Source organism: Nyctereutes procyonoides, unplaced genomic scaffold, assembly GCF_905146905.1.
Source record: "Nyctereutes procyonoides isolate TBG_1078 unplaced genomic scaffold, NYPRO_anot_genome, whole genome shotgun sequence".
Taxonomy (NCBI): domain Eukaryota; kingdom Metazoa; phylum Chordata; class Mammalia; order Carnivora; family Canidae; genus Nyctereutes; species Nyctereutes procyonoides.
Genome location: NW_026575042.1, coordinates 33,705,714 through 33,731,840, shown reverse-complemented (window position 1 = coordinate 33,731,840; position 26,127 = coordinate 33,705,714). Strand labels below are relative to the sequence as shown.

At 38.9% G+C, this 26,127-nt stretch overlaps 2 protein-coding genes across 6 annotated transcripts in view; both read right to left on the bottom strand.

Annotated features, from left to right (window-relative positions):
• The window catches only part of NCK1 (NCK adaptor protein 1), an 81,453-nt gene extending 66,557 nt beyond the window's left edge, over window positions 1-14,896 (bottom strand). For 2 of the 5 annotated variants that reach the window (XM_055321484.1, XM_055321488.1), the window contains exon 1: window positions 14,809-14,889. The gene's annotated coding sequence lies outside the window, so the exon portion shown is untranslated. Of the gene's footprint in view, window positions 1-14,410; window positions 14,590-14,808 lie in introns of those variants that run through there. The other 3 variants (XM_055321485.1, XM_055321487.1, XM_055321489.1) reach the window with 3 other exon arrangements.
• Window positions 14,897-19,918: 5,022 nt separating this feature from the next.
• Window positions 19,919-26,127, bottom strand: part of SLC35G2 (solute carrier family 35 member G2) — a 42,100-nt gene continuing 35,891 nt past the window's right edge. The window contains exon 2 of the mRNA XM_055321393.1: window positions 19,919-21,512. Coding sequence (XP_055177368.1) covers window positions 20,256-21,494 — 1,239 coding nt within the window. The 5' untranslated portion in view covers window positions 21,495-21,512 and the 3' untranslated portion in view covers window positions 19,919-20,255. The remainder of the gene's footprint in view (window positions 21,513-26,127) is intronic.

Below are 26,127 nucleotides of genomic sequence, written 5' to 3'. Positions count from 1 at the left end.
ACTTCTCTACTCTGCTTTGTAACAATAGGGGGCTGGAACTCTATAAATCACATTTCTCCTTTGCTGGCTGACTCCCTATTAGATGTGGACAGTCAATAAAGGTCACAAGAAAGACACTAGAAGACTAAAGGAGGAACAGGGAGAAACTCCTTCAGGTCAGCATCAACCATCAGCCAACAACCTTCACTGGCAATTGCAAAGATTCCAGCAACAACAGTTGGCTCCAGTTGTAATGTTTTGCTTTTATGTTTTTCCTGCCATTCACAGACCACCATCATCACATTTCCTAAAATACCTTTACTTTCTGAGCATGCAACAACTCCTCAGAAGCCTGAGTTTCAGCTCCTCCGGGCCACTCTTCATATTTCTAAATAATCCCAATATCCCTCTTTGCTCTCCCAGCCCTTGGGGCTAGTATTTACTTCCCATAGTTACTATCTCTATAATACCTGAGTGCTCCCTTATTGCCTTTTCAGTTCTCCAATTATCTGGTGTATTGGTTTCTGAGGGCTGCTGTAACAAAGAAACACAACCTGTGGTGGCTTAGCATAAAAATTCATCTCACAGTTGTGAGGAAGAATTGCAATACTAGGAAATTGGATACTAGCAAAGTATCTGTTCCAGGCCTCTCTCCTAGCCTCTGGTAGCCTTAGCCATTCCTTGGCTTACAGATGGCCATCTTCTGTGTCCAAATTTGTGTGTAAATTCCTCCACTGTTATTAAAGAATACCACTCATATTAGATTAGGGCACACTCTACTGATCTCCCTTTAACTTAATTACCTCTGTAAAGGATCTATTTCCAAACAAGGTCACATTCTGAGGTGCTTGAAGGCTAGGACTTCAACATATCTTTTTGAGGATGACACAATTCAAGCCATAACATGGCTAAACAGTTCATTGTATTAAATTGTTATAATAAGTGGTATGGTCTCCATTTTTCTGACTAGTCCCAGACTGAAAGAATGCATTTATTTTCCTCCATTTTCCTGATTACCCAAGGGCCTCTCATTATGCAAAATGATGGTTCATCAACTCTGGGGATTTTTCTTCTTTCACTTATAATTCTTCTTCACTCTTTTCTCTGTTTTCACTGGCACTTCTTAGATGTAAGTTGACCTCCTGGACTGACCTTCTATCTTTTTATAACCTATTTTCCTCTACTTCAACTTCCTTTCTTCTATGGAGTGTCTTTTACTATTATGTTCTAATTTTCAAGAATTCTTTATAATGAATTTTTCTTTTTTGGTTTCTTATATTAAAAGCTTTCCTTTGTGAACCCTGGTAATCCTTGATTGTCCACTCATATTTAAAAGTAGTGCCCTAAGAGCAGCCTACCTGGTAGAGCATGTGACTTCTGATCTCAGGGTGGTGAGTTTAAGCTCCACACCTGGCATAGAGATTGTTTAAAACAAATAAAATAAAAAGTCCTGGGCTAGAATGACTGCAAGCAACAGAGATCATCATTCAGGTCGTCATGATCTAAAGACAAATATCAAAACAAAACAAAGCAAACAAAAACGTGCTTGGATTGAATTACTATTAAAAGTAAATACTGAAAATGAACCAGACTGTGAAAATGTGGAACAGAGCCTCTACACCAAGACTACTTAAGAGGTGAATAAGTCTTTCAATCTTGAAGCTTTGCTTTCAAAATTCTCTTACATAGATCTGGACAAGGAACTAGAGTTCAAAAAGGATCTGACTGATGACAAGGAGTTTGATATTCCTCAAGCTGATACTCCTCCAACACTGGAAAGGATACTCAGTAAGACTGATGATGAAGAGGAACCTTTCGTTCTTGAGGATCATTGTTAAACATTGATACTATAGATTCTCACTCCTCTCACTCCTATGATACTTCCCCTGTGGCAATTTTAGATAGTGGTGACAGCACGAACTTAAAAAGAAGAAATTACCAGATTCTTTTTCACTCCATGTGTCAGTTATATGACATTCACTTTTGAAGGGAATTTCTGCCCAGATAGTGTCTCTAGTTGAAAAAGTGGATGCTGGCTTGCCTACTGCAACTGCAGAATCCAATCTGATAGCCATAAGTACATTTCATGGATTGGCTTTAACATGTGATCAGAATCAAGCTTTGTGACTGTCTGGGTAACACAGGTGTTGGAGGTCTGTATGGAGCCATCTCTGTCCTCAGTATCAACAATGACTACTCAAGACATCTCTGTGGCTTTGCTAAAGGACGTATCATAATGTGGGATCTGGCCAGTGGAAAACTTCTAAGATCAATAATGGATGTTCATCCTCCAGGAACAACATTGTATATTAAGTTTACAGATGATGCAATTCTTAACAATTTGCAATGACAGCAGAGGCTGTTTTTGAATTGACATTTAAAGATTCTTTTTTTTAATTATTTGAGAGAGAGTGAGTGAATGAGAGAGAGCAGGAGATGGGGGAGGGGCAGAGGGAGAAGCAAATTCCCTGCTGAGCAGGGAGTTCAATGCAGAGCTCAATCCCAGGACTCCAGGATCATGATCTGAGCTCAAGGCAGACGCTTAACCAACTAAGCCAACAAGGCATCCCTTGAATTGACATTTAATAGAATGATGAGAGTGAGAACATGTGAATCTAGGATCTGTTCAGTGGTTCCAAGGGTGAGGTTTGGTGTATTGAGCCTCTCAATACAGATCTGCCCATCACAGTTTTCCTTGGTCTCGGCATTCTTAACAAAGATACTGGTCACTGGATTGAAACAATCTCTAAAAGTATGGATGACTCTTCCCTACGGACAGATTTTTCCAGTGTTCCCTTGCTGGCCTGGCACTTTGTGGCAATACAAAATTACGTGAATACCATGCTTGAATTCTGCAGAGGAGATGTTACTCATGTGCTACTGGGTAAAAGATTAATTGGGAGTAATACACGTTACTTATAACCAAAATCATCTTCACCTCATTAACTTTACTTGGATAAACTTACATACAGTTGTGCTCTTAGACAGTGTGTAGAAGTTGCATGTGATTGATCAGCAGACTCAAGAGGAATTGGAAACAGAGATCTCAGAAGTTCTGCTGGTCTATAACAGCAGCCATTTCGAATCACTAGCCACTGGAGGAAATGTTATTAGGCACTGCCTTTAGTTGGAGAAAAGGCTGTTATCAATCCACTAGCAGAGTAGCTATGCTGGTCAAACCTTTCATCGGGGGACAAAATCTGTCCTGCAAAACAAGAGCCTTCTATTTTTTTGATATCCCCCAGATCACTGAGCATAAAGTTCACATTTCATAGTTGCTAAATAAATGCTTATGGATTAAAAAATAAAAGTAGAGCTCTAAAAGCTGATTGTGGATAACGTAATTTCTCCCATTGGACTATTTAAGAGAAACATCCTCTAAGTTGCTACTTGATTGTCAGAATCCTGGGAGCAATATAGGAAAAGAGGCCTTGGTAAGGGTCTCAACTTTGAGTATATTTACCTAATTCACAAGTTTTTTGTAGAACACCTGGTCTTCAATTATATTTAGTGCCCACCCCTGTCTCAGAGACACTCTGGTTTGTCCTCTACAGAGAATAAATCTTCAGTCTTCTGCTGACACAGTAAAGAGGCCAAGGATTCAGCTATTCAAATTGATGAAGAGATCTAGGTTTGAGCAACCTTTTATCCTTTTATTTGTAAAAGCTTATTAAGATATAACTCACATACCATACAACTGACCCATTTAAAGTGTACAATTCAATGGTTTTTAGTATATTTAAAGAGTTGTGCAACCATCACTACAATGAATTTTAGAACATCTTCATCCTACCAAAAAGAAACCCATACCCTTGAGCAGTCATTTCCAATCTCCTTCTAATGTCCCCTACTCCCAGCCCTAGGCAACCATTACTTTACTGTCTCTATATATTTGCTTTTTCTGGATATTTCATACAGATAGAATCATAAATATATTGTCTTGTGGCCTGGCTTCTTTCATTTAGCATGTTCATGTTAAAATAGTATCAAAACTTCATTCCATGTATTCCAAATAGTATTCTATTATGTGGATTTGCATTTCATTTACCCATTTATCAACTGATGGACATTTGTGTGTTTCTACCTTTTGGCTATTATGATTGAGCTGCTACTTAAACAGACTTTCAAGCAATTTATTTTTAGCACCATTCTCACCCCTTCTTCAACAAAAGTACCTGATGCTGCCAATTAATGAGCCTGAGGATTCATTTCCATTTATCCTACTTCCAGTTTAGGACTGAACTTTTTTTTTTTTTTAAGGATTTTATTTATTCATAAGAGACACAGAGAGAGGGGCAGAGACATAGGCAGAGGGAGAAGCAGGCTCCCTGGGGAGTCTGATGCGGAACTCAATCCCAGGACTCGGGGATCATGCCCTGAGCCAAAGGAAGATGCTCAACCAGTGAGCCACCCAGGCATCCCTCCTTTCAATTATTTTTATCGTTTATTCTAACATATATGTTTTAAGCTCTGCACTTTGCTTTAACTATGACTTATCTATATATCCCTTGTTATATCATATTTTCATCACTCAGTTCAAAATAGCTTCATACATGTTATTACTTTAATTCTTGGGTTACTTACTTAGGAGTATATTATTTAGTTTCCACTAACAATTTTCTAGTTATTTTTTGTAATTAATTTCTGGCTTAACTCCAACATATCAGAGCACATACTCTAGAATTAATTATTTCCATGTTTTTTTATGGTCCAGCATATGTCAATTGGGGAAAATTTCCAGAGGCACTGGAAAAAAAAAATCTGTATTCTGCAAGTGCTGGGTGAAATGTTCTATGCATATCAATTAGACTCATTTGTTACTTATGTTGTTCAAATCTTTTGATTTTTTTGTCTTAGTGTTCTACTGATTATACAGAGATGGTATGCTAAAATATCTCATATGTTAACTTATGAATTTATCGAATTCTTTTAGTTCTGTCAGTTTTTTGCTTACCAGGTTGGCAAAAATTAGAATAATAATGCTGTTAAGGAACACGATTTGTTGGTAAAAGTATAAACTGATGTTTTTCTAAACAGCACTTTGGAGACAGCAACATTAAAAACAGTATTTTGAGGGGCACCTGGGTGGCTCAGTGGTTGAGCAACTGGCTTTGTTTCTGTGTGTGTGTGTGTGTGTGTGTGTGTGTGTGTGTGTTTAAGATTTTCTTCATTTATTCATGAGAGAGAGGCAGAGACACAGGCACTGCCTTTCGCTCAGGTTATGATCCCGGAGTCCTGGGATGGAGTTCCACATCAGGCTCCCTACAGGGAGTCTGCTGCTCCCTCTGCCTATATCTCTACCTCTTTCTCTGTGTCTCTCATGAAAAAAAATAAAATCTTAAAAAAAAAAAATGATTTCAAAACCAGTTATTTTACATCTAAAAGTGACTCCAAAGTTCTTAATGTGCACCAACACTACTTAGCAGTCAAATGGATTTATAAATCCTCATTTAAACCTTACAATAATCCTTTGATTAGGTATCATCCCCATATTACAAAGGAGAAAAATGAGGCTTATAAAGGCCTAAGCCCAAACAGTGATGAAGCCTATACTGGAATTTAAGCTGACTCCACAATCTCTAAATTAGAAAATAAATGTAGCATATGATCTTATTTTTTTTAAAGTGAGCATGAGCCTGTATAGTCACAGAAACAATTCTGGAATACACATATTAAAAAATAACAGTGATAAATACTAAAGACGTCATTTAGAGAAATGAAAGATAATTTTACAAAAAAATCTGTGATGAGACTGTTCATACAATTAAGACTAAACATGGGATCCCTGGGTGGCGCAGCGGTTTGGCGCCTGCCTTTGGCCCAGGGCGCGATCCTGGAGACCCGGATCGAGTCTCACGTCGGGCTCCCGGTGCATGGAGCCTGCTTCTCCCTCTGCCTGTGTCTCTGCCTCTCTCTCTCTCTGTGTGTGTGTGACTATCATAAATAAATAAAAATTAAAAAAAATTTAAAAAAAAAAAGACTAAACATAACTTGAGTTTTTTGGCAGGTAGAACTAAAAGGAAAAGACATTTTATTTTTTTCTTCTAACAATGTAATCCCATTTCTCCCACTCTGGTATGTGGCTTAATTCTCCCTCACATTTCTGACATCAGGTAGAAAAATACAATTTCACAGTATGTATAAACACACACTTATACAGATATTTGTATATGTATTACCGCCTAGAACAACTTCCTGCCTAGAACCAAATTATTCTGCCAGATATGATTTACTAACTAGAGAGGGCTGATGAAAATGGCTCATTTAAAGTATGACTTGAGCCTGTTGTCAGTATGACAACTGCCCCTTTGCTCATTCTTCACAGTACACATGCCTAAATTCTGCACTTACATGACAAGACAAAGAACAATGCAACCATATATATAGTATGTTCCATGACTTATTTCTTCAACATTTTGCTTATCCTACTCTTTAAGGTTTGTTTGTTTTTTAAAGATTCTATTTATTCTATTCATAGAGACACGGGGGGGGGGGGGGGGGCAGAGACACAGGCAGAGGGAGAAGCAGGCTCTATGTAGGGAGTGGGCCTCGATCCTGGGTCTCCATGATCAGGCCCTGAGCTGAAGGCGGCGCTAAACCGCTGAGCCACCCGGCTGCCCCTCTTTGAGGTTTTATATTAAAAATATTTCATATCTCTTATAATTGAGTATAACCTACTAATTCTTAGTCATAACTTCCACAATATGTACTAAATTAAAACAAAGAGCTTCAGGAAGTTCCAAGATTACAAACTGATGCTTGAGTGGGAGTAAAGTAGTAGTCCAGAAACAGCTTTATTAAAAGAAATCAGAAACTTAATAACAAGGACAGAGTAAGGCACCTTTTTCTCTAAAAGGTCAGATAGTAAATATTTTAGGCTTTGTGGGCCACACACCTCTGTCACATATTCTTCTTATAACTCTTTAAAATTGTAAAATCATTCTTAGCTCAGGGCAGTACAAATAAGGTTTTGGGGATGGTCCAATTAAAATAGTGGATTTAAACTTAGTTTGTTTGTTTGTTTTTTAAGGAAATTAACCCAGAAGGCAATATATACAGGAAAGCAAACAATAGCAACAAATTTTTGTGACCTAAAAAGATAGACAACTGGTAACTACCTCGTGATTTCCAGAAAGGTGAAGCCTAACTCAGGAGTTGAAAAACCCAATTTATATCCTGGAATCCTCAAGAGTCAGGAACTGGCAGCACCTGCTACTGCTTAAATTGAGAAAAGGAGGGGTTAAATAAAGAAGACTAGGTGAAAGTTAAGTGGTTAAAACCTTAGAAGTTTCCTCTCCAAATCTTCCTGATAGTTGGCTACACAAATCTGAACTGGGGGTCACCAGATATAACCAAAAATCTGTGTACCCTAAAAAAAAGTGGGGAATGAGAAATCCAGTCCCTCACATACTCATACACACACACACACACACACACACACACACACACACACACACACACGGCAATCAAACCTTCAGCCCTCAAAAACACTGTGTTTTCCCGCAAGAGGAAATAACTCCCAGACAACAGTTTTCTCAAAAAAATAGCTCACTTGGACCACCATGCAATGAAGTTCAAAGTCCTTAAGACGCCATGAAGTCAAGCTTTCAGTCTTAAGATAACATCCAAGAATTACTGACCCCTGAAGTAAGCCTCCAACATAAAAACTAGCAACCAATTTAGAAAGAGAATCTTCAAGAAACAAGGGTCAAAAAAAAAAAGACATTTTTATACCCTCAAAAATTAGAGAAGAAAATGTATCTCTGAAACGGAAAGGATGCTCTCTATAAAAAAGAATTTTTAGAGAACAAAAGGAGTTCTTGGGAAATCAAAATCTTGCTGGCAAAAATGAAAAATTCAACAGAAGGCTTAGGGAATAAAATTAACAAAACCTCTCATATGATATGGAGCAAAAAGACTAGGAGATGAAAAACAAAGACGAAAAATAAATACCAAAGGGATAGTCTGAGATACAAACAGAACTAGCAGAAATAACAGAAAATTTTCAGAGGAAGAAACAAAAAGGAGAAACTATTGTCATAAACTGAACTGTATCTCCCTGACCACCCCAGTCATGTTGAAGCCCCAGTCCCCAAGGTGATTGTATTTAAAGACAGGGACTTTAGGAGGTGAGGTTAAATGAGGTGTCATAAGGGTGGAGCCCTAATCCAATTGAACTGGTATCCTCATAAGGAAAGGAGGAGGAAGAGAGGTAACTATACAGAAAGGCTTTGTAAGGACACAATGGAAAAGCAGCTGTCTACGAGCCAGGAAGAGATCTCATCAGGAACCAACCCCAATAGGATCTCAAACTTCTTAGCATTCAGAACTGTCAGAAAATAAATTTCTGTTGTTTAAACCACCCAGCCTGTGGTATTGTGTTATGGCAGCCTTAGCAGACTAATACAACCATCAATGAAATAATTCAAGAAAATTTCCCAGAACGGACCAACATAATTTTGGAGCTCTGGAGGGCACAATGAATATCCAGGAAAACGCACAATAACAGATGTACCATCATGAAATTCGCAATATAAGATTCAAAATTCCAAAAAAGCAAAAAAAAAAAAAAAATCAGGATCAGGAATCAGAATGTTTTCAAAATTTTGAAAAGGATCACAAACCAGAAACAATCGAAATGCCTTCAGAATTCTGAAAGTAAATTATTTCCAACCTAGAATTCATTACCCAGCAAAATAACATGAAAAGAGCTCCCCTCCAAAAAAAGAGGGCATTTTATTAATCTAAGATCTCAGCCTTTCACAGTTATCTACTATGGGATATATTCTGCCAAAGGAGGGGTCAAACTAAAAACAAACAAAACCTACATGATTCACAGGAAATAAGAGATTTAACACAGAAGAAAGGCAAGGGGAGTCACTTAGTCTTATAGTAAAGGAGAAATCCCAGAAAAGTACTATGGACAAGACAGCTGCTCCTAGCAGGTTTAAAACTGATAGACAAAGAAACAATCAACTATACTCTCAGGTATACATACCCAAAAGAAATGAATGTGTATGTTCACTGGAAGACTTGTAAGTAAATATAGCAGCTTTATTCACAATAGCTAAAAAAAACTACAAACAAACCAAATATTCATTAATGGTGAAATCTTTTTTAATTGTCTATTTCACCCAAGAGACTACTACTATCAGAAAAAAGACCAACTGCTACACCCAACATCATAGGTGAAACTAACAAACACAATATTAAGCAAACATAGTTACCCACAAAAGTATATACTGTATGGTTCCATTAAGCTCAAAAACAGGCAAAAATAACTTATAGTAATATAGGTCAGAACAGTGATTAACTTTTGAGGATAGGAAATAGGGATTGAGAGGAAACAGAGAGCTTTCTGGAGCACTGGAAATGTTCTTTACCTTGATGTGGGTGATGGGTATGTTGACAAATATAAAAACTCACTGAGCTATACAATGAAATTTGTGTACTTTGCTATTTTAAAAAATTTAATGAAACTTTCTCTAACAAGTTTTTAAATAAATTGATGACGTTTTCAATTGTACCATCTCAAAACAGGAATTAATCAAAAGGAAAAAAAAAACTAAGGCCTTATACACAAAGATCTTTATTTCAGAATTATTTTTACTAGGGGAAAATAACACCTGGAATAAATTTAAGTAAATGGGTACCATGCAAAATCTGGATTTCTCTGGTGTGAGAAATTAATTGGCTTTTTTTTTTTTATTACCAGCAGCCAAACGTAATACTAATTAACCTAAGGGAGCCATCTGCTCAGAGGAAAGAGCATGTTCCCATGTTCCAAGGTTAAAAAAAAAAAAAAAAAGGGATCCCTGGGTGGCGCAGCGGTTTGGCGCCTGCCTTTGGCCCAGGGCGCGATCCTGGAGACCCCGGATCGAATCCCACGTCGGGCTCCCGGTGCATGGAGCCTGCTTCTCCCTCTGCCTGTGTCTCTGCCTCTCTCTCTCTCTGTGACTATCATAAATAAATAAAAATTAAAAAAAAAAAAACCTGGCTATTGAAGGCAAAAGTAGGGGAAAGGGAAAATGGCAAGAGATGCAACTGAAGTAGGTAAAACTCAAGTCGTGGAAGGCCTCCTTATAGGCCTTTTTAAGAATATGGAGGGGTGCCTGGATGGTTCAGTCAGTCTTAGAGCAGGTAACTCTTGTTCTCAGGGTCATGAGTTTGAGCCCCACACTGTGTGCAGATATTACTTAAAAATAAAATCTTTAGGGCAGCCCTGGTGGCTCAGCAGTTTAGCACCGCCTTCAGCCCGGGGTATGATCCTGGAGTCCCGAGATCAAGTCCCTTGTTGGGCTCCCTGCATGGAGCCTGCTTCTCCCTCTGCCTGTGTCTCTGCCTCTCTCTCTCTCTGTGCCTCTCATGAATAAATAAAATCTTTAAAAAAAAAAAATCTTTAAAAGGAAAATAAATGGGGTGATGGATAGGAAAATTCAAGTAACTGACTTCCAGGGCAGTAGAATTCTGGGGAGAAGGGTCTGTACACAAAGTATTCTAAACGTTTCTAAAAATAAAAAATGTTGGGGCATCCAGGTGGCTCAGTCAGTTAAGTGCATGCCAGTCAGTTAAGTGCACGCCGTTGGCTCAGGTCATGATTCAGGAGTCCTGGGATGGAGCTCCCAGTCCTGCTCCCTGCAGTTTCTCCCTCTCCCCCTGCTCATGCTCTATCTCTCTCTCAAATAAATTAAAATCTTAAAAAAAAAAAAGTTATACAAGAACATGTAGTACCCGGAAGCAATCAAGAATTTCTAAGGAAAAATCTCCAATGTCTTGTTTAATTAATAGAATGTTTTTGTAGTAAATGTAAATTTTTGTTTTGCTGGAATGCTCAAAAAATATGGGCATATTAAATTCTTTGTTATATCAATTATCTATGTTGATCTAAATACAACACGATATAAGTACATACTGAAATTTTTGGAAGGCTGAGTCTTAACAACAAAAAAGCTTTTCAGATGCATCTGTTTTTTAAAAACCTAAAATATAGGTTCTCACTGCTTTATTCAATTGGTCGGTTTCAACAAAAGCAGAAATTATTCATACCATACTTATGTCCATTTCAGCAGTACTTAAATACAATTTCAAAAAAAAGTGTTTCCACAGTTTATTTTAGCAGATTTATTTAAACAAAAACCAAGTCATTATAAACAACCAAAAAAAAAGAGCTTCCAATCTGTTTAAAGCCAAAAGAGTAAAAAAAACATTCCTTCCAGAAATATTTCACCTGATACCTACATAGCCAACTCTTGCTACAGAAAAGGGGGGGGGGGAGGCAACCCTATGCTGCTTGCTGCTAGTAACAGAAACTTAAGAGTTAAGAAAAAAAAAATGTCAAGAGCAAATATATAAAAGCTGACTCCTGAAATGGAACAAATGTTTTCAGAATATTTTGCTCAACAAACAGATTGCTCAATAATCGGGTTTCTGACAGATGAACAAGAGGACAAAGTAGCAAAATGTAAAAAAGTGTTGCTGTTCTAAGAACCTAAAAGAGAAAAAGAACATTTAGCTAGATGATTAAATTTAGTTATGTGATAAACCCTACCAGTTTCCTCCAAACCACTGCAATTTTCGCGTCTACTTTGAAAGCACCCAAATATTCACTCTTTAAATCAAGAGATTCAAACAAACTAAAACTCTGGTAGTAAAAATTCTAAGAGATCCATTTACTTTTTTTTTCCATTTACTTTTTAATGAATCAGTCTCAACTATAGAGATGACTATTATTTTTGTGAATGTTTTTTTAATGCATCTAACAACCATAGAAAAAGACTTTAAATCAGTTTTAATGATTTAAACAATCCAAGTCATGAAGATCCCACTGCCCTTACATAGAAGTTTTGAATCTACAGAAGGCATAGACACAAAAATGCAAAGTAATGTGAACCAAACAATACAAAACTGCGTTGTAAGAGATGAAAAGTAGTATAGCTTCCTAAGAAATACACATTAAAAAAAGTTTTTTAAAGAATACACAGACCTTGAGTTAGGAAATCAAGGTTTGAATTCCAGGTCTGCCCACTATCATTAGATGTGTGAATTTCAGAGTAGTTATTCTATATGGATTTCATTTTCCTTACCTATAAAACGAAAAGTTGTAATTCCAATGTTCCCACAGCACTGTTCCATAATATAATGACACAAGCCCACATAAGCTTAAAAAAACCAAAGGAATGATGAAACAGTAAGGGCTATGGGTTCAAAGGAAAGCAACAATACACAAAACAGAAAGATCTGGAAGGCTGCACTGAATTCAGGACCAAAAATGAAACCTCGATAAAATGACTTCATTTGCTACTTTGGTAATTTGGGGCAGGGAGAGGGTTTGTGTGTGCGAGGAGATTTCTTTTAAAGAATAGGCAGGCTACCAAGAGGCAATCAAATTCTCAATAGATGCCTAAGTAGAAAAACACAAAGTCTAAATGAGAATGCGAGATTGGTTTAGAATGGACAGCTCCCATAGAGAAATAGTGCGGTCATAAGAAAAAAAGTTTTGAGCAGACTATTAGAAAAGTAGGAATTCTGAAGTATATTCTGTAGATAACAGGGCGCTACCGCTGGTTTCACAGTGAGGCAGATGGGGAAATGTGATTTTAAGATGAAGACGGAAGGCAGGACATACTAAGTAGGGAGAAAAGGTAGGCAGAAAATCCAATTACAATCTAGTGGAAAAGTATCTCAAAAAAATTTCCAAAAACTTGCTGACAAAAATTAGCCAATGCTTTGTGAATAAAGGATGTCAAAGACAAAAATCAAGGTTTGTGTCTGGGTACCTGCAAGGGTAATACTACTAAAACAAAGTCAGCCTATGGAATCAGTAAAATGAGGATCATCCAGATAGAATTATTGCTTTAATTAAATAATCTTTAAATATCAGCTGTCTTCCTTAGGTGCCCTGGCTCAGTCAATTGAGTGACCACTCTTGGTTTCAGCTCAAGTCAAGAACTCAGGGTCATTTAAGGAAAAAAAAGAACTCAGGGTCATGAGATCCAGCCCCCATCTTGCTCTGTGCTCAGTAGGGAATCTGCTTGAGATTTTCTCTTCTCCCCCTCTCCCTATACCCCTCCCTCTCCCTCACCCAGTGTGCAGGCCAGCGCTCTCTCTAAACAAACTTTTTAAATAAATAAGTATCAGTTGTCTTCCTAAAACAGCACACTCAAGTATTTATGAAGAATTTGTCAAATGCTTAGTGATTTCATGAGTTTCCTCCAATTTTACTCATCGACTAAATAACTAATCAGTCTTCTGATGTAGAAAATATTTGGTATTTTTCCATATTATAAAGGTAATAGTAAAAGTTATTAAACTATGACACTATGGTTTAAAAAAATGGACTGTATACTCTATTTATTAAAGTCTTCCTGACAAGTGATTTATAACAATAATCACATTAAATCTACCTTGAGCTTTTTGGCAAGAAAATTCTCAAAGGTCCAAAAGAAAAAAAAAACCCAGAGGGTATAAAGTACCATTCAGTATCTAACAAAACATTCTGTGTATGCTTTTAATGTTATTTACAAGGACCTGAAAGCACTAGTAAAATCTGGACTAAAAGATAATGTGTAGAAAAATAAAGCGAACAATTTAAAGTTTAATATGTGAACAAACACAGCTGAGTCTTGAGCACTCTGCGAATGTCTGCAGATATTATAGCTAATTTCTCCACAATTTTCCCAAAAAAGAAAATCCCAGAGTCTATGATCAAGATGGAATGAAACTTACTATCAACCAACCAATGCATATTTCTTGAGATACTATCAAATTGTGGACCTCGCTGAAGATTGAGATTTTAGGAATAGTGCTCTCCAGGTGCTTAGTAAATTGTAAGGCTGGTTTTTCATAAATCTACCAAAGTAAGACTTTTTAAAAATGAATACCTCTTGCAACGTTTACCCGTTTTGACCAGACACCGAGCTTCTTTGCTCACCACTCCAGACAGGATTCGAAAAATTCTCAACTTCATTCTTCCCTAACTCCTATGTTTCCTTACCAAATCTAACGGGTAGAATTATTTTTAGGTGACCAGCTCATCCGTTCGACCTTAACTGAGCGCCTATGATGTTCCAGTTCTCAGCCCTAAACAAAACCAGCTTCCCGAGCTTCGAAAGGCAAATTTAACTTTTTATGGAAACACCTAAAAAAAAAAAGTCACCAAACCAACTGAGATAATTTTTTTTTTTTACCAGATATATTCTACTTAAGTCAAAAGCTCACAGCCGAAGCAACAAGCAGACGTACGAAACACTACAGCAGGTCCCTACGATTAAAATAACCCAGATTTCCCGAGGATGAGAGAAACTGTGGGGGGTGGGGGGAGGGGCGCAGGGCACATCCCAAGGATGTCCACCCTCAGCACCGGTTGCGGCTCCCTCCCCTCCCGCAGAGCTGGAAGTGAGCGCACCGCTTCCCTCCTCTAGCACGTCCCTACCTTCCCGGCCTCGGATTACGCCACAACAGGCGACAGGACTTTTTTAGGGAGGAAAAGCAGGGGAGCTCGAGCGCCGCGCACTCGACCTCCCAGCCCCGCAGGAGCGGCCGGCCAGAGCGAGGCCTGGGGCTGCGCCGCCCGGGGCACTGGCCAGAGGGTCGCGAGGAGCCACGATGCAAACGCCCAGGCCCGGCCGAGCGGCCTCCCCGCCCCCTTCGGCTCAGCTCTGGGCCGGCAGACGGCGCCCGGGGGGCTAACTTCACCGGAGAAGAGGAAGAAGCGACGCAGCCAGTAGCAGGCTGTGTGGACGCACGGGGAGACGAAAGGCTGGCTGTGCGTCTGCCTCCCGGCAGGAGCGTCTCCCCTTCCCTCTGCCGGCCCGTGCGGCCCCAGCTCACCTGAGGAGGGGACAGGGAGACCGCCGCGGCCGCCGCGATGGCCGTTACGGCACGAGGCCTCCGCTCCGCCGCCGCGTAGCTCTCAGGAGAGGGGCGGGACGCGCGCGGCGGGCGGGCGGGGCTCCGACGCCGACTGGCCGGGAGGCCGTGGGCGGACCCGCGCGGGCAGGAAACCCCCTCCCGGCACAATCCGATTGGTTCACTTGCTCCCTGCCCTCCTATCCCTGAAGCGAGAGCTGTCTGCGCCGCGCTCGGATTGGGCGGGCCCGCCTGTCAATCAAGCGCTGGGCTGGGCTGGGCGTGGAGCAAGCTGAGGCGGTTTGCGGAGAGCGAGCGAGAGGCTGGGAAGCGCCTGGCCTGACCCTCGCTGTGGTGGTTTGTGTCTCTCCGGCAGCTCTAGCCGGTTACTTTGGGCCTTCCTCCCAGCGCACAGTAGAGACTCCACGGCAGACATTGCCGCCTCCCTGGTTCGGCCCCAGCTGTTCTGGGAGCTTCCTCCTGGTTTCTGCACTCGAAGAGGTTCTTGCCAACGGAAGGTTTTTACGGACAGAGGGAGAAAACGAAAAACAAAAGGTCTGGAAATGGGAACCTGAGAGGAAAAAAATGTAAGATGTGTGGTCAATTTGAGCCACAGCCCGGAATAAGCTGAGCCTGGGGGCCTTCCAAGGGCCTGGGTGCGTGGAGAGCTTCCAGTCTCGGCTGCGTTAGCCCAGCTGTGAGGAGGACAATGACCTGCGGTGCCAAGTGTGCCCGCCCGCGTTCCTAGCGGCCCAGCCCCAGCCACCTGCCGGGTCATCAAGAAGTGGGTTCTCCCCGCGCTGGTACCACAGCGCCTTACGCCGACCTGCCTCCTCCTTCTGAACCATCTCTGTGGCTCCGCTCCCCTTAGGCGTCCCCTCGTCAGGAAAGCCGGCCGAGTTAGATCTCTTTCCTGGAGCGGAGGTGTTTTCCCCAAAGGAGCTGTTGAGTTTGTACGCACCCCTCCCGAGATGGTAAATTCCTCAAGTCAGGAACCATGTCAGTATTATTTTTCCCCCACTACCTACTACGTAATAGGTGTTTAGTAAATATCGTTTTAAGGCGTTAACACATCTTCCTTTCCCTTCTCTAACCCTGACCCTGACTGGAAGTCCCAAGGATTCACACTTTTTTTTTTTTTGCTTTTAACTTCGATATTATTCATTTCGGTGCTGATGAATGTGGTTTGGTTGCCATTATTTGGGATCACAAGGTCAAGCACAAATCACCTAGGACCCCCTCCTGGCTTCAAGTTAACTCTGGCCAAGTAAACCACGAAACTCTGGGCCACAGCTACCCTATGTCTGCATCCCATTATTAGCATCCAAAGCGAATAATGTAAGTGAACTTCAAATTTACTCTAAGGGTCTAAATACCTTTGCATATTTTATCATGAACTGCTATGAACTGAGTTTGTCCCCTCCCAAAATTCATATGCTGAAGCTCTGACCCCTAATGTGACTGTATTTGAAGATACGGCCTTTAGGAGGTACTTAAGATCAGCTGAGGTAAGAGTGAGTGAGGCCCTAATCCTAAAGGGCTGTGAGAAACCTGGAAGAGAGCTCTCGCGTGTAATTGACCACGCTGGCACGCTGATATGGGGCTTCAACTTCCATTATCAGGAGAAATTAAATTTCTGTTGTTGGTATTTTGTTATTGGCAGCTCAAGCTAATACAGTAGTTTTATTTGTTGATACATCTTATAAAGTTTGTTGATTGAGATGCTATTATATTCTTTTTTTTTTTTAAGCTGGAGAAATGATTGTCCAGAGGTGAAAACGGTTTCTTCAAAATCATACAACAAACTGTTAGCAAAACCTGGCTCAGTTCAATTCTACTTACATATTTAACATGTAATGGTTTAGGGAATATTAATATGAATATGACAGGGAAAGTGGTTCTTGCCATCAGGTAGCCCATACCACTGCCTTAAGTGGGGAAAATAAACCCAGAAAAATATGCTGAAGTCATAAGTTTAAATTTTATTTTGTAAGGGAGTATGTATTTTGAATGGACCAATGGTCTGAACAGACCCTTCACAAGATTTTGATCTAGCTCTCTTGACTACTGTGTGCCACCTACTTATGCAATAGAAGAAATAAGAGAAAGAGTTTTCTTTTAAATGGGTTTTTAGTTCCCGATAAACATTTTTTTCTTTTTAGTTTTCCTTCTTTAAGTTTCCTCATCACTCAAATCTTAAAAAAAAAAAAAAGCTCAAAAATATGAAAAGGAGAAGTAATTGAAGTTAAAAAAGAAATAGCAATGAAACAAAACATTGGGTGGAAGGGTAGTATGCAAAAGTCATGTATGAAATTGCAGGATAGTGACTTAGAAGGAATGGAGTACATGTTTTTATGGGGTGGGAGTTGTCCCAGAGACTTCCTTTTATACACCCTGTCTCCCCAACTTCCAAACATAAATAAACACATGGCTTCTTCTTCCTTTCTTTTAATAGAACTCAAACCAAATTAATTAGTGCTCAAACCCTGCTAATTAGTGCTGAGTGGACCAGAGACTAAGCCAGAATCAGGTGACAATAATATTTAGACCAAAACTTACAACCTATGGACTGGAAATGGGGCTTTGGATAGGGATAGCTAATCTGTCTAGGATAAACACACGCAGGCAGCTCATTTCATTAATCCCAAAGGAAAGGATTTGGGAAGATATGAAATGGGGAAAAGGAGCCTCCAATCTTTCCTAGGAAACTTGATAGCTTATAGTTAGAAATGATTAAAGAATGATCTGGTTTAGCATCACTTCCAGGTAGAACTGTTCAGGGCAACAACAAAAAAGCCCTACTTACTAATCAACAAGAAGTTACTAATCACAAGTTGACTATGAAGTATAAAAATCAGTGGTAACTAAATTTAATTTCTGGACTAAGTACTGTTATGCCTTTATGGGAATTAATTCAACAAAAATTTATTGAGTCCACTCTGTGGTAGGCACTATAATAGGTCTAAAGTTCAGTCTTAACTGAAAGGAGCTCAATCCAGTGTCAGAAAATGAGATTTAAATATATTTATTATTAATATAGTTAACACAGCTATATAGATATATACAGGGGGATAGTTAATCACAGGGGGAGTTGTGTGGTCAGGCTAGTCAGGCAAATAAGCAAAGAAGAGATAGGTTTTCCACATAGAGGGGCCTGCATTTAAAATAGTATTACACAATTAAAAAGGTTTATTACACAATATTGCTAGAGCAGATGATGATTAGAAATGTAAGCAATAGCAGCTTATAGAAGTTAAGGACTTTATCCTATAGGCAGTAAGAAGCCATCAAGGGGTTTTTTCAGCACTTTAAGATGTCATTCTGTAATTTTTTGGCTTCCAATGTTTCTGATGAGAAGCTAGCTGTTAAGTCTTACTGTTTTCTTATATGTCATATGTGTTTTTCTTGTGCTTTATTTTTTTCTTGCTGCTTTTAAAGTTTTCTTTATCAGCAGTTGTACTATGTTTATAGATGTGGTTTTCTTTGTATTTATGCTGCTTGGGGTTCAGTTATTTCCCTGGATCTGTGGATTGCTGATTGATATTGTAGTTTCCTTTTATCAAATTTAGAAATCTTTTCGCCAACATTTCTTCGAATATTTTTTTATGCCCCTTTTCCTTTCTCTCCTCCTCTGAGACTACATTTACACTTATGCTAGACTTCTTGGTTGCTAGTACAGGTCATTCCAGACTCTGTTCATATTTTTGTTTCAAATATTTCGCTTTCTGTGTTTCAATTTGGATAATTTCTTCAATTTAGATAATTGAGAGCCAGTGTCTGGTAATTCCTGGAAAATCTAAATATTAACTTCTTCCCAAAAGCACAGATACCCTACTAATGACTATGGGCTCTTTTGGGGAAGGTTTAGAGACATATTAGTCAAGATGACAGAAACCAGAAACCACAAGATATTACAACAGAAAGATTCTAGTATTGGGTATTGATAGACTAAAAAAGCAAAAAGGGAACACTGCAGTAGCCCAGAGGTGGTAACTGACGGAGCAGCTACCACCGTTAGGGTAAGTGAAAAAGAGAGGTCAAGGTTGGACTATAAAGTCTCAGAAGCTCAGAAGAATGACCCAGCTGAGCTATCGCTCAGATCCCAGAAAGGATGCTGTTTAGCTGGTCCTACTGAGAGGGCCATGATGAGGCTGGTTAGGGGATAGAGGACTGCCAAAAGAAGCTCAAGGCTGGTATCAGTAACTGCTGCTGGACCAAAGGGCTATTGTTGCTTATTGCTGGGGTAACAGTGACAGAAACTGCAAAAAATGGAAAGGACAAAATCCTTTCCCTCCTTCTCTGTCTTCCAGTCTCCCTCTAATGCCCTTTTTTGGTAGAATGTAGTAGGAGACCAGCCAGCATAGGAAAAATGTAGTTTGCGGGGTCTGAACCATAGCATCACAGAAGAAAGTATAGAAGAGTGAATTTGGAGCTACAATAGCTCAATAACAACAACAATAGCTTAATAACCATAATCAACATTTGTGGTACTAAACTAGTAAAAATTGCCCAAATTAGATCCAAATCCATGCTACTTTATATGGTTTTACTAGTTTTTATGCCCTTTTGAAAAGAATTTCAAGTTACCATGTATCAGTTTTCTGTTATACTGTGATTCCTGTTAGTGTCTTTTTCCAGGGGTAAGGAGTACCTTTACTATATAGCTCACACGTGTACTTGCTACAAAATCATAAACAAGGGCAGTTTTGGAAAAGATCTGTAAAACTAAGGATAAACAGACCCTGCCCCAACATTAAGTTTCCCAACATCATGAACAACGTGCCATAGACCAAGTAGAGCTGTCAAGAATCCAGTTTTCTCCCTACTTCCATTTCCTACACATTACCTAATGTAGCCATAGCAAAGGGAAGACCAATTGCCTGTTTGAAAGTAGGACAACCACTGTGGTCATTGAAAAAACAGCTGTTTTCCTTTGTTCCCTCTTCCTTGCTTCAACTCAAGCTCCCTTACCCAACCCAGTCACCTCTAGTTTCTAATGTAAGTGGGTGACAAAACAGGGCTAGGTATTAAGCATTTCACCTTATCATGTACTTTTCACCAATGAAGATTTTTGAATATTGAAGAATTCTTATTAAACATTTGTAGAACACTGGGCATGAACATTTGTTTAGGGCCACAGGAGTTCATCTGAAAGAGGTCATTTCCTCAAGTATTATATTCTTTAGTGATGAAAGTTAACATTTCTCCTACCACAATTACCTTTTGTTATTTACAATAAAGACACAGTTTCATCATGTTTCACATATTTAATATTTGTTTTTTAACATATTAGAGTAGAACAAATTTCTACATCTGCATAATTATATATTATATAGCACTCTGTCAATTATACAACACAAGACATTTATAGGTAAACATTAAAATGGCAGTGTACCTATTAATAACTAAATGTTAACAAGATAATACATTCATTTAATGGGAGAGTCTAGTATTTCCTGATAATCCTGCCTTCTTAAATTCCTCCAATAAAGTTTATAACCAGCAAGGACAAAAACACTAATCATAATAATTACCCCTCCAAAAACATCATAGACACTAGGAAATATGTGTAACACTAGAAGCTGCAAGACCATAGCTACTACAATCTCTAGGTGTTGTACTGTGCTGACCAAAGCTGGATGGAATTTGTCCAAGGCATAGTAAACTCCTAAGAATGCTGCAGTGGAACAGACGCATATGGCAATGAGATAGCTCCAGGTTTCTCCATCTAATGGGATGATGGGTTCTTGAAGAACAAACATAGTAGATATTCCCCAGATTGTCCCAGTCCAACCAAAGGTAAACAGTGCAGTCCACATGCTGATCTTTTCTTTAATAGATCTGTACACTATCATAGAAAGAGCAGTGGTCAGTCCAGCCATCACTGTCATAGTGTACCCAAAGGCTTCTTTCCAGGCATTTAATAAAGAATTGTCTTCATCAGCAATGTTGGGGATCATGACAAGACAAACACCTAAGATGCTGCAAACAACTGTAGCCATGTCAACATAAGCCATTTTCTCATCTACAAGTAAAAAAGCCAAAATGGCACTGAAAACTGTGGTTGTAGCTCTCCACATAGTGGTCCCATTGCTGGGAGGAACTATTGAAAATGATGTATAAGCACAGGTGATAGAGATGACATTGCATACACCATAAAAGAAGAGTCGTAATCTGTATCCACTGGGTCCAAAGGGGGCCTCCTGGTAGTAACACACAACTAACACAGATAAGACCTGCAAGACAGAACGGATAAAAATCAACTCTAAAGATGGAACTTTAGAACGATCAGAAACAAGCCTAGTGATAAGAGCTACACATCCATGAGCCAAAGCAGATCCAAACAGCACTATCCACATTTTTCTGGATTGAAAAATATTTTTTTCTGCAAAGCTCTGGAATTGTCCAATATCATTGGTCATTGGGTCTTCTGTTGGTGGAGGTCGAGTGTCCATGGTTCCAAAGAAAGTTCTTCCTTTTCTTTTCATTTCACTCAGCAGGCCTTTCTTTGGATTTTCTTCCATAAAATTTCCATAGTCTTCATTGATTTCTTCATATCCATCATCCCCAGGCTGGGGATAATGAGAAGTATATTTCACCATCACCGTGTTAGGATGTATTTTCACCCGTTTTTTAACTGGATATTTTTTGGAGGGAGAAGTATCCATTTCTTCAGATAATCAATTCTATTTAAGAAAAAAAAAAGAGACAAATGTACATATTCATTCAGTTGAAATTTAGTTTTAATTTATATTCTAATCACATAGAGGTTGTAATAGTAGTTTTAAAAAAAGGAATAAAAAAATAAAAAAATAAAAAATAAAAAAAGGAATAAGAAGAGATCTAGCAATATGCCTTATCAGATGTAGGAGGCCCAATGAAATTGTCTGCCCCTCATTCAGCTTATTCTTTGTGTCTCATTCAGCTCTGTTTCTTTACACCACCACCAACTCATATTTTTTCATCTTTTCATTCCTATGTTTCTCTACTCATCCAATAAGAAAAACACAGAAAAGTAAATAACTTAGATAAGAACTTTCCTTTTCACTGTGTTCCTTTGTTTATATTATGAATTTTAAATGAATAAGTCCAAAGTCTGTATAATATCACAATTAGCTTTATTGTACAAAGTATAGTCTTTTAAATATTTATTCTGGACTCTCCATACAATAATACCAAACCATACATGTTTAGGTATATAGATAGACCAAAATTAGAAAAATTAAGATTTTAACTGAAATTACCCTTTAATTCAGCAATATCACTTGAGATTTTATCCTAAAGATATGATCACTTATGTGTTTAAAAAAGGAAAAAAATAATATGTATTTGTATATGCTTATATAACATAAAGGAATTATGGAAAGATACAAAGTAAGGGTGGAATAGGGAACAAGAATGGAAGAAAACATTTGTACTATATACATTTTTGTATTTTTATTTTTGAATCACGATATTGAAAAAAATAAATTGCAAACTAAAATAAGGTGTTCATCTGCTAAGAAAAAGAGCATACAAAAAAGTGTAGAAAAATGTATGAATAGAAGGGTTCATTGTAGCTTACCACAATTCCATACAATGGAATACTATGCTATATATCCATTAAAAATGACAATGCAAATCTTTATTGACACAGAAAGATGTCCATGACATTTTGTTAAGTGAGAAAAAAAGCTTTGTTGTATGGATTAAATGAGATGATACATATAAAGAACCTCAGTAAATGTTAACAAGAATCCAGCATCCTTTCACCTTTGACCTTTCTTAAAACACTAGGTGTCTTCTACACTGTTATTCTTTCTCCAAAACTTGTATTTGTAATTGTTCATTCCGTTATCTTTCCTGTGTGTTCTCTTTCTTTTTTTCTAAGAACAATTTCCTCTTTCTTCCCAATGATTCCTCCCATTAAAAAAAAAAAAAAAGAGTAAACCTTTTTATTTTTTATTTTTTCCTCCTTATGACATACCCCCGTCCTTGCCAAAAACTCACCAGTTCTAGGATCTTAAACCATGGTCTACAAATCAAATCCTATTTTGTTCTTTGACACCAGCTGGGTAGCCAACTGTTTCATTCCTCTTTACTCTTTTCTCTGCTAAATGACACCATCTTCAGTTGGAAAAAGCCATTTAAAAAAACACTGCCTGTGCCTCAAGTTCTTCATTTTCCTAGCCTGGACCTCCTACTTGCAGTCCTTCCTGAATATTACTATGAAGCTAATTGATACTCTTTTCTTCCAATTTGTATCAAATTTGACTTCAGCTTCAATAAGCCCAGATTAAATAGTCTTGGTCTCCCAAATAGATTTGCCTTCCCTAACCTCCTCATTTATGTTTGTAATACCTTCATTTCTCTAGTTCCCCAAGCTAGAAACCAAGGAATACTCTGAATTGTCTTTTCTGCTGTCACATTTTCATTTGGTCATCAGTCTTACTGTTCTTGTCTTTGAGATATTTCTCAGATTTTTCCTTTCTTATTGTGAATTCCTATCTAGAATATTGCAACAGCATCCTAACTAGCCCCAATCCTTCTGCTATAAAGTCTGTCTATATTATTCCTATATAGGAATATTATATAATAATAATAATATATTATTATACTATAATTATATATTGTATACATAATTATATATGATTATATATTATATAATTATATTATAATTAATATATTATTTATAATATACTATATATTATTCCTATATACGAATATATAGATATATATTATCTATATTATTATTTAATCTGTTTTCAAAAGATTCAAAACAAAACAAAAACTTCCCTTAAGCTTTCCCAATTTAAGAATTTATAGTGATTTCCTCCTTGCAGCCTCACTGAATGTCAGCTCTTGTGCCTGGCTCTCTGGACTCTGCCTCACATCTAGCCCCTTTCAATATTTGGCTCCTTAATATTTGGCTGTGATCAGTCCAGTGCCCTCCCTGACGTCACTCCCCACATGTACATGTCATTTCTCCAAGTCTTTATTCTCACTAGTTTTCTCTACTCCAACTTTCTAAACATTGCTCATCTTTTAAGAAGGGCCAGTCCAAATTTTGCCCTTGAGAAAGAAGCCTTCCCTGGCCACTCTATAGCCTCTTTTTTTTTTCTTCTTTGTCTAACATCTGCAGTAGTTCCCCTAATTTTTATTTTTTTTATTTTTTTTTATTTTTTTTTAAATGGGTGTATCATTACTTGAACACCTTTTTTTTAATTATTTATTTATTCATGAGAGACAGAGAGAGAGAGAGAGAGAGAGGCAGAGACACAGGCAGAAAGGAGAAGCAGGTTCCATGCATGGAGCCCGACGTGGGATTCGATCCTGGGACTCCAGAATCGGGCCCTGGGCTGAAGGCGGTGCTAAACCGCTGAGCCACGCAGGGATCCCTCCCCTAATTTTTATAATCTAATCATTTTATTATTTAGTTGTCTCAACTCAGTGGGTTGTACCCAAATTTGCTATGTTAAAATCTCCTTTCTGCTAGTCAGCAAGTGTCTTGCTGACATCTCTGTTAGAATACATAACTTCTCAGGACACCTGGGTGGCTCAGCAGTTGAGCAGTTGAGCATCTGCCTTGGGCTCAGTCTCACATTGGGCTCCCTCTGCTTCTCCCTCTGCCCTATGTCTCTGCCTTCTTTCTGTGTCTCTCATGAACAAAAAAATAAAATCTTAAAAAAGAAAAAAAGAACCCATAACTTCTCATGTGCTATTGTTAAAATTTTGTCTTCTATCCATTCAAAGCTTTCCCCTTCCCTATCGCAGGCCAGATTTGTAGCTCTAGGGACATGGATAGGGAGAGGATGTGGTCTGCCATTTTACTCCTCTCATTCCCTCCCTTTGGAGTCTGCACAAGGGCAATGCAGTCTGCCTCTGGGATCCCTCCTTCATCTCCCTATTTTAGGCTCTAGCTCCTCCAGTGTTTTGGCACAGGGAGAAAGGAAAAGGAAACAGACACGTTTTATAATGGCTGCTGTTGTATGATAACTTTTTGATGTATAAACTTGGCTGAGCTGAACGACATTCCCTAGTTATTTAATCAAACACTAATCCAGGTGTTGCTATGGCCGTATTTTGCAGATGTGATAAAAGTCCCTAATCAGAGGCACTTGGGTAGCTTAGTTTGTTAAGCCTCCAACTCTCATTTTCGGCTCAACTCATGATTTCAGAGTCCTGAGATCAAGCCCCATATCTGGCTCTATGCTGGAGGCTGCATAAGACTCTGCTGTTACCTCTGCCCCACACCCCTGCCCCACCACCATTCACATGCAACCTTTCTGTCTCTTAAAGAAAAAAAAAAGCCCCTAATCAGTTGACTTAAAGTTAATCAAAAGGAACTCTATTTTGTATGAACCTGACCTGATTGAGTGAGCCCTTTAAAAGAGGGCATAGGCTTTTCTTGGGATTGGAAATTCCAAACAGTTGCCCTTGGTCTTCCAGCCTACTCATGATCTTTTCCTTACTGCCTGTGGGCAACAAGCTTCTGCCTGTGCTCATGGGGTTCCAACATGCTCTTGAATCTTCTCTTCCTAACTGCCTGCCTTAAAGACTTCAGACTTGTTTATTCAGCCCCCACAATTATATTAGCCAATTTCTTGTAATAAATCTCTTACTGGTTCTGGGTCTTAGGTTGAACCCTGACTCTGATAACACTGGAATTCACTCCTTGATTATTGTCTTTGTTTCTCTGTTAACTCTGATAGATCACTGATACTCTCTAGGTTGTACATATCCAAATGCAGGCTATCTTGGGTAAATTTTGTAAGGCCTCCCCAATGCATAAATCACTGATGTAAGAGTGCCTTCTGCCCTAGGGCTTATGGCCCACAGATTTTTGCAGCTTGGTCCTCTTGCCTGGTAGACAGCTCTCTTGGGCAGGCACCAATAGTATCCACTTGGCCCCAGGAAACTCACATATCCTTATCACTCCAGTGCCTGTACAAACAATTTGCCACTGCCCCCTTCTCTCCAATTGTATTTTTCTTTATTTAAGCAAGCAAAGGGCAAATTAAAATGTGCTGTCTAAACAGATTTCCAAATGGAGAATGAGAAGGCACACTCAGTCATTGCACATAATGATCTGGTAACCTTCACACTCAGCTATAAGGGAGGACTTGCCCCTCCCTTTTCCCATAAGGAAAAAGTATGACATTTTTCTTTTTTTTTTTAATTTTTATTTATTTATGATAGTCACACACAGAGAGAGAGAGAGGCAGAGACACAGGCAGAGGGAGAAGCAGGCTCCATGCACCGGGAGCCCGACGTGGGACTCGATCCGGGGTCTCCAGGATCGCGCCCTGGGCCAAAGGCAGG